Below are 18,048 nucleotides of genomic sequence, written 5' to 3' on the forward strand. Positions count from 1 at the left end.
TGAACATCCTATCTGAAACATTATGGAAACAGACACTGGAAAGAACATACCTATGTTATACTCTGTACATTTTTCTACTATCTAATTTGTAGAGAAAAACTAGGAGCAACAAGATTTCTTGTAGGTCAGAATAAATGTTTCCTCTCACTATGACTTTCCACTTATGCCAATATTAAGAAGTTTTCTACAATAAGAAAAATTTCCCTATCCTTACATGCAGCTTATCTGCAAAAAAACTACTTAAGTGAAAACACCTTGAGCTTTTACTATATGTATGATAATATTAAAGAATTATTATTAATTTTTAGGTGTAATGATAGTGTTTTTAAGTCTAGTGACTGATCTCATGCAGAAACTAAGCTACCTACATACAGGAGTATGTAAGGTCTATAGTACTAACTGCCTCAAGGTCTTTTCTACCAAAAGTATTGGGTAAATTATTTAGTAGAAAAAGTTTTAAGTGTCATAAATTAAAAAAAAAATCCTTTTATTTTCCACTTTAAATAATCCCTTTCAGTAATCCCCAAAATTCTCAATGAAGTACATTTCAGGTACTTTACAATCTTGTGTTCTTGAGAATTGAAGAGATGGGGGGAATAATAACAATTGTGGGTCCTCTACCCCCAAACATTTTGGTAAGGCCAGTGTGGACAAGTCTGGACCAGAAAGACGTAAGGGCAGAGCTGAGAGCAGGCAACTGGACAAGTAAGGAGTAGATCCGGGGTGGGGTAGAAAGAAAAAACAAAACTTCTTTTCCAAACATACAGAGTAGAATTATACTGTATGACTTAATAAAAATGTAAAACCAGTCTTCCCACCAGATACTAATAATTACAAAGGGGTAAATAGTAACTGATAGCTGAGAAACCTGGCAATTCCATCTTGACCAAGTGATCAAAGTTAACATTAACATTAATGGGGTATCCACATCTTATGCCTCCTGACAGGCTACGCTGAGAACACATGGCTTCTGCAGTATTCCTGCCAAACCACAAGGAGACATCAAACAAAGCTAGACTAAGAGACATTCTACAACTTGCTTATACTCCTCAGAAATGTTAATGTCATAAAATACAAAGGACTATTTGAAGAACTGGTCCAGATTAAAGAATAATTGAAGGGATGTGACAACTAACCACAACACATGATCTGGAGAAATAATTTATCATTATTGGGATAAATGATAAAATCTGAATAAGGTCACCAGATTAAATACTGGAATTTAATATTAAATTCCTGATTTTAAGCAATGTATTGTGCTTGTTTTAAGAAAAGACACACTGAAGTATTTAGTAGTATGGGATATCAGGTCAGCAGCTTATTCTTATTTCAGAAATAGTTCAGAAAATATTAGCTAGAAAATGAGAAGGATAAACCAAACTAAGTGTTCTTTATTGGATTCTAACTTTTTTGTAAGTCCGAAATATGTCAATTAAAAAAAAATTTTCTGTGTAATACTTCAAGGTAATATGATGTTTCTATAGTCCAAGAGGAACCTGAAAAAAAAGGGAGTCTTCGTAAGGGCATACTTCACTCTCTGGGCTTGCCTCCCTGGCCTGCTCTCCATTCTTTTTTTTTCCCTCAGATATTTAAACCTTCTACTTAAGGATATCCTCATCATATTGAAATCAGTGCAATATACTGGACCTAGTAACCTGTTTCCCAAAGATTTAATTCCTTAGTCTGGAGTAAAAAAAATAGAGAGAGGGTTATAGAATGAATGAAGACCTGCCTGGTATGATATCCTTCCACTGGCGTGAGGCACCAGCATGCCTCCTCATTCTTTCTGCTCAATTGAAAAAATAACAATTGTTTCAAACTTGTACACTTCTTCCTCGTTTTTTTTTTTTTTAACTTATATACATATACACCCTAAGAACGAGGATGATTTTTCAGAGACAATACAGATTTGTGCTAATGAATGGATAGTTCTCTAAAAATGAATAATCTTTTCATAGTCCCTTTTTCAACAATGAAAGAGCATTTTTTTTTTGTTATTAACATGCATTCCAACTCCCACTTTCATATTCATCTTTCAGTTTCGAAATTCAGGGAGGGGCCTGTTGGGGAGTAAGAAAAACCATCTTTTCAAACAATAGACCTATCTATTCTTGCTTGTCAAATTCTTGCCACCAAAAGACCCAGGGAAAGCCCTAAAATTATTGCTTTTCTATACCTGTTTAGATACACGTTTGAGGTCGTGTGTTCTCGAAGGCAGGAGGGAGAGGAAACGTGCAGTGAAGATTTGGTACCGTTAAGCTCCATCTTACCACTGGGATCTTTGCTCAATGTTTCTTCCTCGACCTTAGAGTCACTTTTCCATTTTTTCTTTTGTTGCCATTCCAGTTGCCACCTACTTCATTCAGGGTCCCTTGGCTGTAAGCTAAGACCTTAAAACTTAAAGGAACAAATTAGAAAAAAAGCCTTGGAAGATAAACAAAATCCAATCCATGTCAAAAAAGAACTATATACACTAGTGCTAATTAAAGTAGAATAACACAGTAATAGATTAGTTGAAATCAATCAAATGGGTCAAATGCAGACTTCTATAGAAGAGAGAAGTTTTAGAAAATATATTACTTGAATCTAGAGAACTGAGGCCCATTGACAGCCAAAGATGATGTAAAAAGAATTTCAAGGTATCTGTATTCCTAGAATTCAGATGTCTCAGATGTCAGTTGAAAGTGTAACCTCAAAAGTGCTTGGAATGCTAACTTGAAAATTATTTGAATGACAAAACTGTTTCCAAGAGAATTAGTATCATTAAACCTGGAGAATTAAGAATATATATTTAAGTAAATCAAACCTATAGTACTAATATTTTTAGTAAAGTTTAGAAACAATGAATGTATTTAATAGAATTTGACCTATTACGAAAATATTTCATCCTTGTGATTCCAAATTAAATTGACAAGACTGGAAAGCTAATTTATTTCAAAGATTTTATGTTGAAATCTATCAGTATTAGAAAATTTAAGAAAACCTACAACTTTTTTTATAAGTTAAATTCATCCTATTATAATGGTTAGTTAAAAGGCTCTTTCAGATTGACTAAAGGACTTAAAAAATTTATCAACTTCTTAAGCGTAGTTTAAAATGTTTAAGGGAATTTTAGTTTATGAATGGAATCAAACATTGTAATCAACTAGCTCCCAAAAAGTAATTCTTAAAATTTGCTAGATTTTTAAGTAGAATAAAATGATTTAGTTGAATTTGAAAGCTTAAGGAAAAGCTAGGTTTTTAACATAGAAATTTAATAAATCAAAAGCTAACATTTAAAAATAAAGTCTGCCATGGGTAACCTTTTCAGGATCCAGAAGCCAAAGCACTCTCATCAACAAGACAGCTGCAGTAGCTTCCTAATGTAGTACCAGCCTATCCCTTATGCCATTGCAGTCTGTGCACAGCTGATTGATGTTCCCAAGATGCTGTTAGGTAACATCTCTCTTTAGAAATTTCTAATTCTTTGATTTTTCCCTTTTTTGATTTATGCAGAGAAAAACTGAAATACAAGATCTACATTTTTACCTTATCCATTGCTTCAAGAGTGTCTTTCTTACTCATCCTTAAGATTCTGCTTTTAACCAGAAAGCTACCTTAGTAACTAAGTTACTACCTCATTAAATTAATTTCCCCCTCTATTTTCTATTGTACTTAATTCAATACCATAAGCATTTAATAAGTTTTTTGCTAAGCTCCAGCAGTTCAAAATCTGGTTCATCAAGTCTATTTCTAAGATGAAAAAATTCTTTTGGCTGCCTGCCTACTCTCATATCCTCTCCTTCCTCATGGGAATCTAACCTCAAATTTTGCCTAGTTATATTGCCAGCTGAATAAAGAGCTAAATTTATCAGCTTCCCTTTCCGCTAGGTGTGGTCATGTGACTAAGTTCTAGCCAATAAGATATGAGCATAACTTTTATGTGTGAGACATATTACTAAAACTGTCTCAAATTATTTAAGCTTTATTTGTTTAAATCACCATTTTCGCTGTTAATTGAACAGGTCTTTGCCACTTGAAACTTGGTCTCTTTACTTCTAATCCATGCTGCATATTTTTACACCACAAGAATCTTTTGAAACACAATTTTATCCTGTGTCCCAGAGCCTACAATGACTCCCTTTCACTTCTGCTGATTTGCTGGTCTTCCCTAATTTTGTTCTCATGCGCTTATTCAAATTTATTTCTTGGTATTTCCCAATTTGCACATCTCCCTTTGCCTCCTACATAGGCACTTTAGATCAAGAACAAGTCAGAAGCCAACAGAAACCAGAACTAGACATTAGATTAAACCAATGGACATTGGAAACTTTGAAGGGCTGTGCAGGCAACAGATTGCAGCTGTTTCAGTTACAAAGTATATTACTTCTCAAAGTATGTGGAGGCTGGAGTCAGGATAGGATAGATTCAGGAACAGAATAAAAGACCTTTCATTTTTAACAGTCTGAGGTTAGTTTTTAAGAGTTTAAATCAATAAAAAAATACATATGAAAATACAATCAGGGAAGGGGAACTTATATTCAAAGTCTGACATGGGCAAGCAGATCTATAGACAAGGTTCAACTCTCTTCCCATACTTGGCCCTATCTCACTTTGCTCTTACCTTCAATGTCTCCAGCTCTACAAATTTTGAATCTGTAGTCAGTTTCCTTCCTTTACATCTTTTCTTTATGACACTTCCCTCCTGGCTTCTTTTCTTTGGGGTAACTACTAAAATGTAATTCTGGATTAAGTATTGATTCTCTTTCCCCATTTTATGGCTTTTCTCAGAGTTCAAAGTTGGCAAGAATTTACAGTGATAAATAATTCTTCTTTGCAGCAGATGTTTCAGAGATTTTGGGGGGTTCAGAGGAAAAAAATAATTGTGATTTTCCAATAAATTCGCTAAACACTACAGTGAATTATGAACCTGAGCAGAGGATAATCACCCAAGAGGCCCAAACATAATTGGCAAATATTTCATATTTGAAAGCTATCGCTTAATTCAGTTAATCAGGAAACTATCTTGTTTAAGTCTGGCCTTCTAAATTAAAAGTCATGGAATTAAAAAATTATATTTGATCATAATATTTAGTCATTTAGTACCATACTCAATTTTTAATAAAAATTCTGAGGTTTTTCATCTCTTTCAATACTTTTTATCTCAGTATTGTCACTTTTCCTCCCTGAAACAACACATAATGTGATATGGCAAGAAAAAAAGAGAGATTTTCTTGGGAGTTTCTTTTCATTTATAATATTGGCTTTCTGGTTAATACCAAAGAAATAAATTATAATAAAATTTCATGTCTTCACTGGTTATTTTTTTCCGTATAACAAACATCTCTTTCTTTTCCAAATAAAAGCTATAACAACTACTAGATACAAAATATATTTTCAGATAGAAAGGCACATATAAGCAACTTTGAAGTGTTCCAGATATGTGTGAAAGCCCAGAAATACTTTGAAGTGCCATCAATTTATACATCTTTCCTTTAGAGTATAATATACAGTTGAGATTTCCTTTAGAGTATAATATACAGTTGAGATTTGTATTTACTTATGTAATTATTTGATTAATGTCATAAGTTCTATATGGGACCGGAATCTATTTGTTTTAGCTGACCACTCAATCTCCAATACCCAGCTCAGCATGTAGAATATTTGGGGCACTCAATAAACTGTGTTGAATGCTTGGAGAAAAAGCAACTCTAGTTATACATAACAACCATACCAAACACAAGAGGAAATTTTTGGAAGTGATGGATATATTTATTATCTTTAATGGGGTGATGGCTTCACAGATATATATATATATATATATATATATATTCCAAAATTATCAATTCTGCACTTGAAACATATGTTTATTGTATGTCAATGATATTTCAATAAGCCTGCTTTTTAAAATGTCAAAATCCATGACAATACCACACTAAATGTATCCATGACACCTCTGAAGACATTTTTTAAAAAATAGCTTTAAGATATAATTTACATAATGTACAAATCACTCATATAAAGTGTATAGATTCCCAAACTTTGTTGCAAATTGGTGTCTTTGTCTCCCTGCCAAACATATATGCTTTTCTATCATTCCATTTACTTTAAACATTCATTAAACAATTATTATTGAGTACTTACTATATGCCAAACATGTAGTAAGTCCCTACAAATGATGGCTCATTTCTAAAAGACCTAGCTCAACCCCAGTTCTTGGACTCTCCTATTTTCGCTGCTTGTCCATTTGGTATCGTCAGCCATCTAGTTACATCGCTGGTTAACTTTCTCATGTGCATTAAGTGTCTTTGTAACCTAGCTCTCTGGCTTAGCACCTCACACATATTTTGTAGAGAATGATAAAACCTGGTCCTTGGAAAAACTGTCCTTGAATAACCCTCTTCCTTCTAAGACCATGAACAATGGAGTCATAGGACCTGAAAGTTTTTAAATGATCTTTGAGATCCAAACTGTACTACATATTCCGTGACAAAGTCATCATCTTGCTGAACCCAGAAGTCCTTGCCAGAGGCTGACACACTGTGCTTCTTACAATGGAAGATGAGATCTAAGAAGACTGAAATCGAATAGACACAGATTAGTGCCGTGCTCAACTTCAATTAGATTTTTAAACCAATAAAAATGTGTGATTTCTAGCAACCAGGAACAAGCGGTTTTTCAGAAATGAGTTAGTTACCATTAAGGGTAAGGTGACAGAATAATCTGAGTAAGGACACACAGTAAGCTATGGACCATATCATCCAATATTCTTCTCTGTATGAAAGACTGCTGTCAATTCCTATATGAATGACTTATGTTGTCAACTTGGCTGATGGGTTGCTGAATGGGACACACACACACACACAGAAGCATATATGAAACAGACTGCTCTACAGAAAACAGAGGTAATCTCTGAAACTTCCTTCATCTAATTATTATTTGTAAATAAGCAGAATTGAACTTCATTTGAGGGCTCATTAAGAATGACAAAGGTTACTGCTCATAAATCAAATACTGTCATGCTACCGTGCACTGATTGCAAATTAAAAAAATGGCTCTGGCTTTCTATAAAAATACACTTAAAATGTTAATCATAAAAGAATTGCATTTTCTCTAGTTTCTGTTCATTGACTTTTAAAGCTGATTTTTTTACTATTTCTTATTGTATTTACCCTTTTAATTTTCAGACTCATGTTCATCACGCCAGAGGGAGCCTTTATATATTCCTTTATACAGGAAGGTCCTGGATCTAAAAGGAATAAAATGGCCAGTGATGACAGTTCTTAAAAGCTGTGTGCTCATTTTTTACATTTAGAAAACCATACTTGTAAATCACGACCATCACTGAAACAAACACATCTTGAATCCTGCTCTACCCTGTGATGTTTCCTGAACAGTGAAAATACATTTTTTTATTTGTTTGTTTTAATCCCAGCCTCTGACTCAGAGTCAAGTAGAGTGGGTTTTTCATAAATATGCATTGAATGTCTGACTCAGTATTAATGTAGGACAAGACTGTGATAGGCAAGCGCTACCTGCAGGAGGCAGAGGAAATAACACAAGTGGAGAGAATGTTGTTAGCAGATTTGATTTTATTTCTCTTGGAAGCTTGGGAACAATCACTTATCTATCTGGTCAAACCTCTCCAGATCTCTCCCTTCAGGATCTCCAAGCAGTTCACATAAAAGGCCTCCATAGAAGGCCCTCTTCCATCCAGTGCTGGAGGAAGAGCACAAGATGAAGAAGCAAATTGCTTCTAATTTAATATATTCCTCTTTTCATTTCAGCAGTTCATCAGAATCTATATAAAACTTTACATTCTAACGTAAAGATGAAATCAGCAATGAATTAAAAATACTATACTCGTTTTGATAACTTGTATACAAAATAATAGGTAACCATGATTTCTAGAATATGGGGCAAATTAAATTTTCATATATTTATGGATTTTATACTAGAACCTCTCTTCTCTTTTCAGTTAAAACTACAGCACCCAACTTCCTGAAGGTTTCACTAAAAGTAAAAACCCAAAACAAAAAAAGCCCTTTCTTTAACCACCTGGCCCAACAGCTGATTTTATTGCAATTCCAGAGTTTCGTCTGGCTGTGGAGCACGCACTAGGCGGGAATGCACCAGCCCACTTGCAGGCCAGCTCCAGACGCACACAAGCACCCCGGGCAGGAGGAGAACCCGCATCCGGGAACTCGGCCTCAGAGCCTGTTGCTCGTGGGCCAGGCGAGAAAGCAAGTACAACTCAGATCGAGAGGGCTGTTGGCCATGCAGGCAGGCTAGAATTCCACCCGGGCGGCGAACTCACGGTCCCCTTCCACTGTAGGCTTCGGGACTTAACCCTTGCCATTCCAACTCCTTCGCAGACCCCACCCTACTTTCCAGACCACGGATGACTCCACTGCTTTTTAAAAGCCAGAGGGTAACGGGAGCGGCTATTCAAGGACGCAGGAGTCAGAACCCCTTTCCTTTCCGGCCAAGACTTGAGAGACCGAAAAGAGCATTCAGAAAGACTGGATGAGCAGAAGCCAAGGGGCGGAGCGATGAACGGGTGAGGAGGAGACTGATAGCTGACAACCTGCCCCCTCAGGGATGGTACGGTCCGAAGAGGGGTGGGGCGGAGGAGGTGCTTTAGGGTCCCTCCCAGCACTTCTCCCGCCTCGCTCGCCGCTGTCGCAGGAACGAATGAGCGCGCGCCCCGGCCACCCCTCCCCCGGCGCCGGCGCCCGAGCTCCGCCCCTCGCCGAGCCTCCCCCTCCGCGGCTGCGGGGAGAGTTCACCCGGCTCTGCGGCCGGCGCCACCTTCGTCGCCTCTTCCTGCTGCTGCTGGAGTGCGGGGGCCTTGCCCGCGGCTGCGCTGCCCTGGGTTGGCGGCGGGGCACCCGCGGCTGCTAAGCGCTCGACGCCGCGCACTGACAGGTGCAGAATCTGGGCTGAAGACCCACCTGCGGCCGCCGCCACGATGCCCACCATGCGGAGGACCGTGTCAGAGATCCGCTCCCGCGCGGAGGGTGAGTGGCCACCGCAGCGCGTAATTGTGTGCGGAGCGGGTGGGGGGTGGCTCGCGACCAGCCTGGGGTCGGGTCGTGTGTGTGTGTGTGTGTGTGTGTGTGTCGGTGAAGAGATGCCAGTCCCACCTTTCCCCAGACAAGTCTGGCTGTCGCGCCTGGCGGACCCTTCTTCCTGCGGCACCTCCAGTGCACTTGCAGACCCCTTCCCAGCTCCAGAGTCAGACTTGCATTACACCGCAATGTGATCGTTTGGTTTCTGTCACCGAACGCTGTTGCCCAACCCACCTCCCTCCTTCACAAACCTCCCTGTCTCCGCTCGGCTTCCCCACCTTACTGAACAGATTCCCAACCCACCGCCCACCTTTTTTGCACCCACCGAAATAGCGGGTTTGCCTTTCCCAGGCTGCAGGATTATTTGATCTACAGTCACTTGCTTCTCAGAACGCGAGGAGCTTTAATTAGATTTGGGTGTTCAGCGGGTACTGTGCGTTAAGGTCTCTGCAATTCTGCCTCACGAAGTGGAGTCTCACCCAGCTCCCCTCTGAGGTTTCATTTTTGTTTTTTCCTTTGCCTAAAGTCCGCACATTGAACTGACTTTTCAGCAAGGTGGAAGCTGTTTCCTTTGCTCCACCCTGGGCCAGCTGTTGAATGGCTACATTTGACAGCGGTGAGCAACAGATGCCAAAGGGCAAGTAAGCTTTTGGAGGGCCAAAACACTCTTCATCCTAAGGAGCCCTCAGCATCTTGCCTAGCATGTGGCAGTCACTCAGTAAATATTCCTTGGTTTTGCTCGTGTCAAAGCCAAGATTGTGTATATCCCAATTTCTGTTTTCTTTTATTTTTCTTTTCTATAAACCCATACTTGACTCCTGCAAAGGGTGAAATAAATTATAGTTTTGAGAACTAGTCTATTTTGCCATAATCATTGATTCCTACCCTTGTCCACACCCCGCCCTTTTAATATAAGGCAGGTGGTAAAGTGGTTTTTAGAAAAAAAGTTTGGAGAATAGGATTCCAAGGGTTTGAGACAGGCCATTGTATTATTATTATTATTATTATTATTATTATTATTATTATTATTATTATTTTCTCCTTAGAGTCCCCATATTAAAAGTGGAGGACAGGTTTCTAATATCTATGATTTTCTGATTACAGTGCTTGGAAAATACTAAAAGAAACTGCTCTGAGGAGAAGGCCAAACGAGAGTCGAATCTCACCTATGTACTAAATAGGAATTTAGTACATCCTTACTGTTATTTGTAACATAATGCAAAAATATATAGGACATTACAGTTTTTGGTGCACAGTTATTCAACTATGTTAAAAATGTGCATAGTATAAAAGCATTATTTTTTTATATACTTCTGAGTGGAATGAATTTTCTTAAACAATATTTGAGTGAGCCATACAGGTAGTGAAAAAATAGTGGTAATTAGTTGGGATTGTTCTTTCAAATAACAATTGACGAATCATATATTGTGGGAAATTGGGAACTGAGAAAAAACCAGAAAGCAAGGCAAAACCTGTGACGTGTGAGAGGATTTTATTACTATTGGAAGGCTATGGTGTTATTTTTATTGGTATATGTATTTTTCAAAGCATTTTCACAAAGGTTACCCTATGGAATGTTACAGCACAACTGGAGGTTGGGAGGGTGGGCTCATCTGATAGTGGAGGAAACTGTGACCCAGGTGGTTTAGCTACTTGCCCAAGGTTGAGTAACTAGTGCAGTGACACATTTGGATGAAAAAGCTCTGAGAAAACAAGGACTTTCTTATTCAATCTTTGTCTTCCCTGTGCATCAAGCACGTTTTCAGGGGCATAGTGTCACTTGGTGAATGACCCCTCCCTCCCATATTGGTTGGTTTTCATTTATCATGTGTTTGACATTTTGCTCGGGGCTGTGGTGAGGACAACATGAATAATGGTTCTGTGGGCTGGTGCCCTGGCTCACCGCCTGCTCTGCCCACACTTTTCTTTCCAAAGAAGTATTCTCCTTTGATGGTTCCCACTGCCCAAAGGGCCTCGTTCTGAACTGCAGCCCCCTTGGCCTCAGCCAGTTGGACCCAGGAAGGCTCCTGACCAATGGGCAAAAACAATCCATAGGTGGCTCAGACACTTGTCACCCTGTGGTTTGGCTCAAAAAGATTCTCTGTGGTGATCATCTCATGGGGTGGGTTAAGCTCAGAGACTTAAGGTGAAAATTGAAGCAAAAAGGAACAGGTGAACAGGCTAGTAGAGGAAAGAATGGCTGGCTGTATTAGGTCATGCAAATGCTGCTGTTATAAGGAAGCAAAAACTATGAGTGAACAGAAAGATAGGAGAGAGAATAGATTGGATGGAGAGAATGAAGCAGAGAGAGATACATGCTGAAGGACAGACCTTGGGGAACCTCCCTCCTTTCCTGAGTTTTCTAGTTCCAGTTCCCAAATAGCTTTAAAATAGGCTCCTTTTTTTCCTTGAAGTTACTTGAATGAGTTTCTGTTCCCTGCATCCATATTGGCCAGATGCATGACTGTCCTATGTGCAAGTTATTTACAACCAACCAAACTGGGGAGAAAAGACTTACATGAAATAAGGAATAAATAGTCTACGAGGGGATGTTGTTAATTGAACATCGTGCTTGCTGTGGGTGACTAGGTCTTGTGGAAGGTCAGGACATAAGAGCATGAGGCCTGCTGAGAGAACACTTCATTGAGGAATGAGTTGAGATGATTATTCATGCAGTGCTTCTCAAACTCTAAGGTGCACATGAATACTGGGTGTCCTTAGTTACAGATTCTAAATCTGCCATGGAGTTGGAGTTGCATTTCTGACAAGCTCATTCTGACAATGCCGATGCTGGCCTGCAGGTCACAGCAAGGTTCTAAAGGATATTGCCATCTATTTCAGTAGTGTTGAAGATAGAGAGTAACCTCCTGAAAAAAGGGTAAAAGTGAACATGGCTTTTTTGAGAGTTCTTAAGGAAATTGGCCAGGTGCAGAGAGAAACTTGGAAGTAGGATGTAAATTTGGATAGGTGAGATACTACAGAACTACAGAGATAATACAGAACTACAGAGCATTTTGAATGCCAAGATAAGTCATTCGGATATAGAATCCAATGTTTGATGAGGATCTAAGAGTTTGTCTAATTCAATGTCTCATTTAAACATGACTCCTGTGTATTAATATCTCTAACAGGGCCAGATAGAAGGCAAATCATTATAGGGGAGTGACATCTCCAAAGAAATATTTTAGAAAAATTAGTTGGGAAGTACGTTGGATGGTTTGGAGGGAGTGACACTGTAGATCGACTCTGTGGTTTAAAGAAAAAAAGTCTAAAAATGGTAAAGGCCAGAATTAGTATTGGAGTAGAGAAGTGAGAATAAGGAGGGAAGAATTAGAGATATTTCTCAGTAAATCATTCACTCATTCATCAGATGTCTATTGAACACCTACAAGTGAGCCTAATATCTACTCTGGAGGTACTTACATTCTAGTGAGGTGAGAGAAAAAGCAAACACAATAAATTAGCAAATTATAGAACTTTCTATGTGGTAAGTACAATGGAAAAAATAAAAAATAAAAAGTAAGGTCAGAGGATGAATTGCAGTTTTAAAAAGGTTAGGCTAACTTTCATTGAAAAGTCAGAGAAGGAAAAGGAGTTAATTTGGGGGGATCTGGGAGAAGGGTGTTCCAGCCAGAAGGAAAAGCCAGAGCAAAGTCCCCAAGGCAAGAGAGAATCAGGAATGTTAAAGTAACCGTGAGGAGGGGTAGGGATAGTAAGAAATGAGGTCACAAGGGTCACATAGTAGGACATCAAGATATAGTGAATGTAGGGCAAGAGACAAACGGATTTAAAATAATAGGAGATTCTCAAGTAGTAATTTAAAATTTTAATGTTTACAAAATCCTAGGTATCCATTAACACTGAAGTTCCCTGGGCGGTCTCATGAAGATTCTGTTTAGTAGATCTTTTTATTAAGGAACTGTGCTTTCCAGTCTTGAACCTGATTGATTGGAGAAATCTATTAAAAGATAAGGAAATTGAGAAGGAGAGTCAATACAATAAGAGAAGATATAAATTCAAATTTTGAAGTAATTGTGGAACATCCAAATGGACTTATTTTAGAGATACCTAGAACTTCGGAGGTTAGATATATTAAAAATCAAATGGGGCTCTTGAGTTCAGAGATAATAGTTGAAACCCTAGTGGTAGATAAATTTGTAAGAAACCAAGAGTAGATAAAGGAGAAGGCTAAGAATTTTATATCTCTTCACTTCTACTCCAAGTAAATCTAATGGGTCTCTAAGTATAGCCTAGGAATGCACTGAAAAAATAGTGGTTTACACAAAATAGGTTTTCTAACTCTTGTAAAACTAGTATGGAGGTAGGCAGTGTGGGTCAGCTATGCCCACTACATACTGGCTCCTTATTGCTTTCTGCTTCACCATCCTGAATGTATTACTTCCTAAAGTCATAACATGGTCCCTGGGGTTCCAGCCATTGTGTATGAGTTCCAGGTAGGAAAAAATGGAAGGTTGAGAGGCCAAAGAGTTTTCCTGGAAGTAACTACACAAAGACTAATACTTATTTCACATTGGCTCCCATATGTAAGGGAAGCGAGGAAATGGAGTTTTCTAGCTGGGCACGTTACTTACTGTCTTCTTACTGAAGGAAAAAAGAAAAATTGGTTGTTTGGTAGGCTCAGTCACCTTTGGGTACTCTGATGGTCAAAGGCTTTTGCTCAAATAAAAGTATTCTAGAGCTCATAATTTACAAAATAATAAACATTAAATTGTTCAAAACTATGGAAATGAACCAAAAATACATACCTATCCAATGATTTGCATTTTCTTCTGGGGAATATTATAATGCTAAAATGTAAGACATTCCTTTGCTTATGTAAAGCATGTGGTAAGTGATAAATTTAAGGGTTTTAGAGATTGTTTTCCTAAACTTGTCTGTATAAATGGTAGCTTTAGAATGTTTGTAATTATGTAGATACTATGTTTCATTTACTTAAAAGATAACAAAAAGAGCCTTAATTTCTCTAAGAACTGTTAAAGCCAAAATTTTATGACGTTATTTCACTCATCCAGATTTAAAAAATTACTAAGGTTCTTCGTTTCCTCACGAAGCATGTTATGCACCTATGTGCCAGCCAATTGGGTGGTAGGACCAAAAAATGTGGTGAGTGAAGATCTCAAAGGAAACGTGGAGATGAGTTAAAGATTTACAACTGGGATGGCCCTCTGAGAGAGAGAGTGTGTGAATTTAGTGATAAACTTCATGTAATCAATATTTGAGAATTTCCAATACAAGTCATTTTGCTTTGTGTAATTCTTAAGATTTAAGTGTGTGGGAGAATTGAATTATTTTAGGTTTTCTAATCTATAGTATATCATTCATTTCTTCATTATGTATCATTTCAAAAACAGAGAATTGGATCATGTTCCTACCTTACAACCATAGAAAAGTTTGCATAGATCAGCATATACTTTTGAAGTTAGTGATGTTTGTTGTCCAGGTCTCAATTCTCATTGTTTTTATTATCACTCAAGCAACAGTTTCACTCCTTGCTGGAGCCATGTCTTTCAATGCTCTTATCCTCTGGATAGGAAGCTTCCTAAAGGCAAGGATTTTTGTGTTTTCTTTATTGACATGTTGCTTCCACTGAGGACATTGCCTGACACATAGTAGGAGCTCAGATATTGGTTGAATGAATAAGTGAATCTTATGACCTGGACAAGAGGTGACCTACAGATACCTTATAATCAGACCTACATGATACTCTCCTGCTGGAACCTGAGCACCACAAAGGAAGCAATTTTTATGTGCTCTATTCACTGCTGTATGCTCTGCACTTGCAGCTTTGCCTACCACACAGTTGCCTTCCATGTTTGTCAGATAAATGGATAACTCTGAACTTTGTTTTTAATGAAAGAACTTAACTTTTTTCTGTTGATTGCAGAAGTGAAACCTGTTCATTGGAAAAATACAGTGTGCAAAAAGATATTAAGAAGACAGTAAAAATCACCCCAAACTATGCCAATCAAATATAACTGCTGTTAACATTTTAATATATTCTTTCCAACTATTTTCCAGGAGAGAAGTATATTTATTTGTTAAGAAAGATGAGATTCTACTCTTTTTTCTTCATTTATGATTTCACGGAAATTCTTGCCTTTCAAAGAGAGATTTATGTGAACTTTATGAAAAGGATGGGATTTTTAAGTTTATTTTTCTTGTTTTATTGATATATAGTTGACACATAAAGTAGTAGTTTCAGGTGTACAACATAATGATTCAATATATGTATATATTGCAAAATGATCACCACAATAAGTTTAGTTAATATCACCTCATAGTTACAAAATGTTTTTCTTTGTGATGAAAATGTTTAAGATCTACTCTTAGCAACTTTCAGATATACAATACAGTATTGTTAACTACAATCACCATGTTGTACATTATATTCCAGAACTTTTTTATAACTGGAAGTTTGTACCTTTGACCACTTTTACCTATGGGAAAGGAATTTTTGTCTAATGTCCCACTTATATTCTCAGTGCCTAGAGCAGCACCTGGCACTTGGTAGGGTTCCAGTAATTATTTGATGAGTGCATAGATCATTTATTTTATGGCATCTTAGCATTTTTATGTTCATGTATAATATATGTGAGAATATAGGTTATTTCAGTTTTTTTAAACAAACTACTCTTGAATAAACATCTTTATACATTTTTGTACACTGTTCTAATTATTTCTTTGTAAAAAGCCCCAGGAAAAGGGATTGCTGGAGCAAAAGTATGTACCCTCTTATTGACTGTTGATAAACATTTCAAAATTGCTAGGAAGATAATCCCAGTTTACACTCTCACTGAAAGTGAACAGGAGTCCCTATTTCTCTACCCCTCCTTCAGCATTAGATGGCAACCTTTTTTATCTTTATGAATATTTAATACAAAAAATGAATGTTTAAGGCAGAGAAGAAAAATGGTGTAGATCATAGAGGCTCTGTTCATCCCTTTGAAAGTTGTGACGGAAACAAGGAGCAGCAGCAAGGAAAAATTGCCTGGGATCTAGATGAACGAGCCATACAACTAGGGAGAAATCCAAAAAAATCACCCCACAACAGCAGTAGGGAGGAAGGGGCAAGGACGTGGGTCTGCCTGGTCCTGAGCAGCTGAGTGAGGCAGAGGAAGGAGCAGCAGACGACGCCTCTTAAAGGGGCCACATCAGCAAGTGGATCTTCGTGGTGACAGACCTGCTCGTTCTGAGCACAGTGCCCATTCAGCTGCGCGCAGGGGGCACCAGGGACTTACAGGGAGACATTTTCGGAATGAGGGTTGAGGCGAGACTGACTTGGTACAGAAGTGTCAACGGTATCCATTGTTCCCAGTTGAGCCCTCCCCACTACCAGTGCACTGGGCACAGGGCCGCCATAGCTGTGATGTCATCAAACTAGATAACAGGTCACTTCGCCCAGAGGATTCCCTGACTTGCCTCCCCCAATTTGCAGCGCCACCCACACCACATCCAGGTGTATCCTCAGTGAGTCAGATGTTCCTTGCTGAGACTCACACTGGTGAAGGCAGCTGGCCTCAGTTTCTGGTGTGGCCTTTTGAGGCAACTATAAGCATAGCATCTGGGGATTGCTTGCTGAATCTTAACAGGTAGCCCTGGAGAGGTAGAAGCTTGTACTAAATTTGGTCTGCAGCTGAACCTCTCTCAGAACTGTGCCACTGGACACCTACTTCACAAATCCACACTAATAAGACCGGGAGACTTAGGAGCTTTGCTTAGTACATAGAAACAGACATGGAAAAGCAAAGAGATGAGAAGTTTATTAAATGTAATAAACAAAGGAATAAACAAAGTGAATAAAGAAGAGTATCACATGCCCTATCTAGAGGACAGGACAGCCAATCAGGACACTCAATCAGAAGAGCGAGAAAAATATGCCAAGTCTATAAAAATAATTTAAGGAGGATATGGAACACTATTAAGGCTCCAAATATTCATCTGATCGGCATAACAGAAGAAAATCAAGATGTTGAACAGCTATTTGAAGAAATAATGATGGCTAATTTCCCTAACTCGTTGAAGGAAATGGACATAAAACCCCAGGAAGTCAGAGAATTCCAAAAATCAGGGATCCAAAGAGGCCCACATCAAGACACATCATAATTAAAATGCCAAAGGTTAAATACAAAGAATATTAAAAGCAAGAGAAAAAAATAATTACATATAAGGGAACACCCATAAGACTGGCAACTGATTTCTCAAAAGAAACTGTAGGACAGAAGGGCTTGGCAAAAAATATTCAAAATGATGAAGACTCAGGATATATAACCAAGAATAATTTATCCAGCAAAGTTATCATTTAGAGTTGATGGACAGATAAAGAGCTTCCTAGACAAAAATAAACTAAAGGAATTTATCACCACCAAGCCAGAATTACAGGAAATGTTGGAGAGACTTCTTTAAGAAGAAAAAACATGTATCAAAAACAGGAATAAAGAATGGTAACAACTACATTCCTATCAATAAATACCTTAAATGGAAAGGAATTAAGTGCTCCAACCAAAATATAGAGCGGCTAAAAAGGTGAGAAAACAAGACCCCTACATATGAAAAGGAAGGGAATGGAAAAAGATACTGCTTTGATGAACCTGGAAGGTTTTTAAGTTAGGCAGAGAAAGATAAATACTACATGATTTCGCGGAATTTAAGGAATAAAAAGAACAAACCAATCAAAAACAGACACAAATATAGTGGACAATTTGGTGACAGACAGAGGGGATGGGATTCTGGGGGACTGGGAGAATGGGGTGAAGGGTTAAAGAAGTACAAATTAGTAGCCGCACGGCATAGGGAATGCCCTTAGCTTTAATACATTGGCTAGGTAGAGGGAAGGAGCAATTGGGTGGATCGTTTTACTAACTATATAGATGTCTATCCAATGTATGATATACTTGAAAATAATTAAAATTTTAAATGTAAAGAATGTTTACATTGCTTTGTTTATTAGGTTGAATACATTTTAGTAAGTTTAGTGATT

General features: G+C 38.0%; 1 protein-coding gene across 3 annotated transcripts in view; it reads left to right on the forward strand.

Annotated features, from left to right (window-relative positions):
- The first annotated feature begins 8,693 nt into the window (after positions 1-8,693).
- Positions 8,694-18,048, forward strand: part of ATP8A1 (ATPase phospholipid transporting 8A1) — a 208,611-nt gene continuing 199,256 nt past the window's right edge. The window contains exon 1 of one of the 3 annotated variants that reach the window (XM_016160733.2): positions 8,694-8,999. In XM_016160733.2, the coding sequence (XP_016016219.1) occupies positions 8,951-8,999 (49 nt within the window). In that variant the 5' untranslated portion in view covers positions 8,694-8,950. The remainder of the gene's footprint in view (positions 9,000-18,048) is intronic. The other 2 variants (XM_036227971.1, XM_016160729.2) reach the window with 2 other exon arrangements.

The sequence above is a fragment of the Rousettus aegyptiacus genome, unplaced genomic scaffold (genome assembly GCF_014176215.1).
Source record: "Rousettus aegyptiacus isolate mRouAeg1 unplaced genomic scaffold, mRouAeg1.p scaffold_m13_p_10, whole genome shotgun sequence".
NCBI classification, from domain to species: Eukaryota; Metazoa; Chordata; class Mammalia; order Chiroptera; family Pteropodidae; genus Rousettus; species Rousettus aegyptiacus.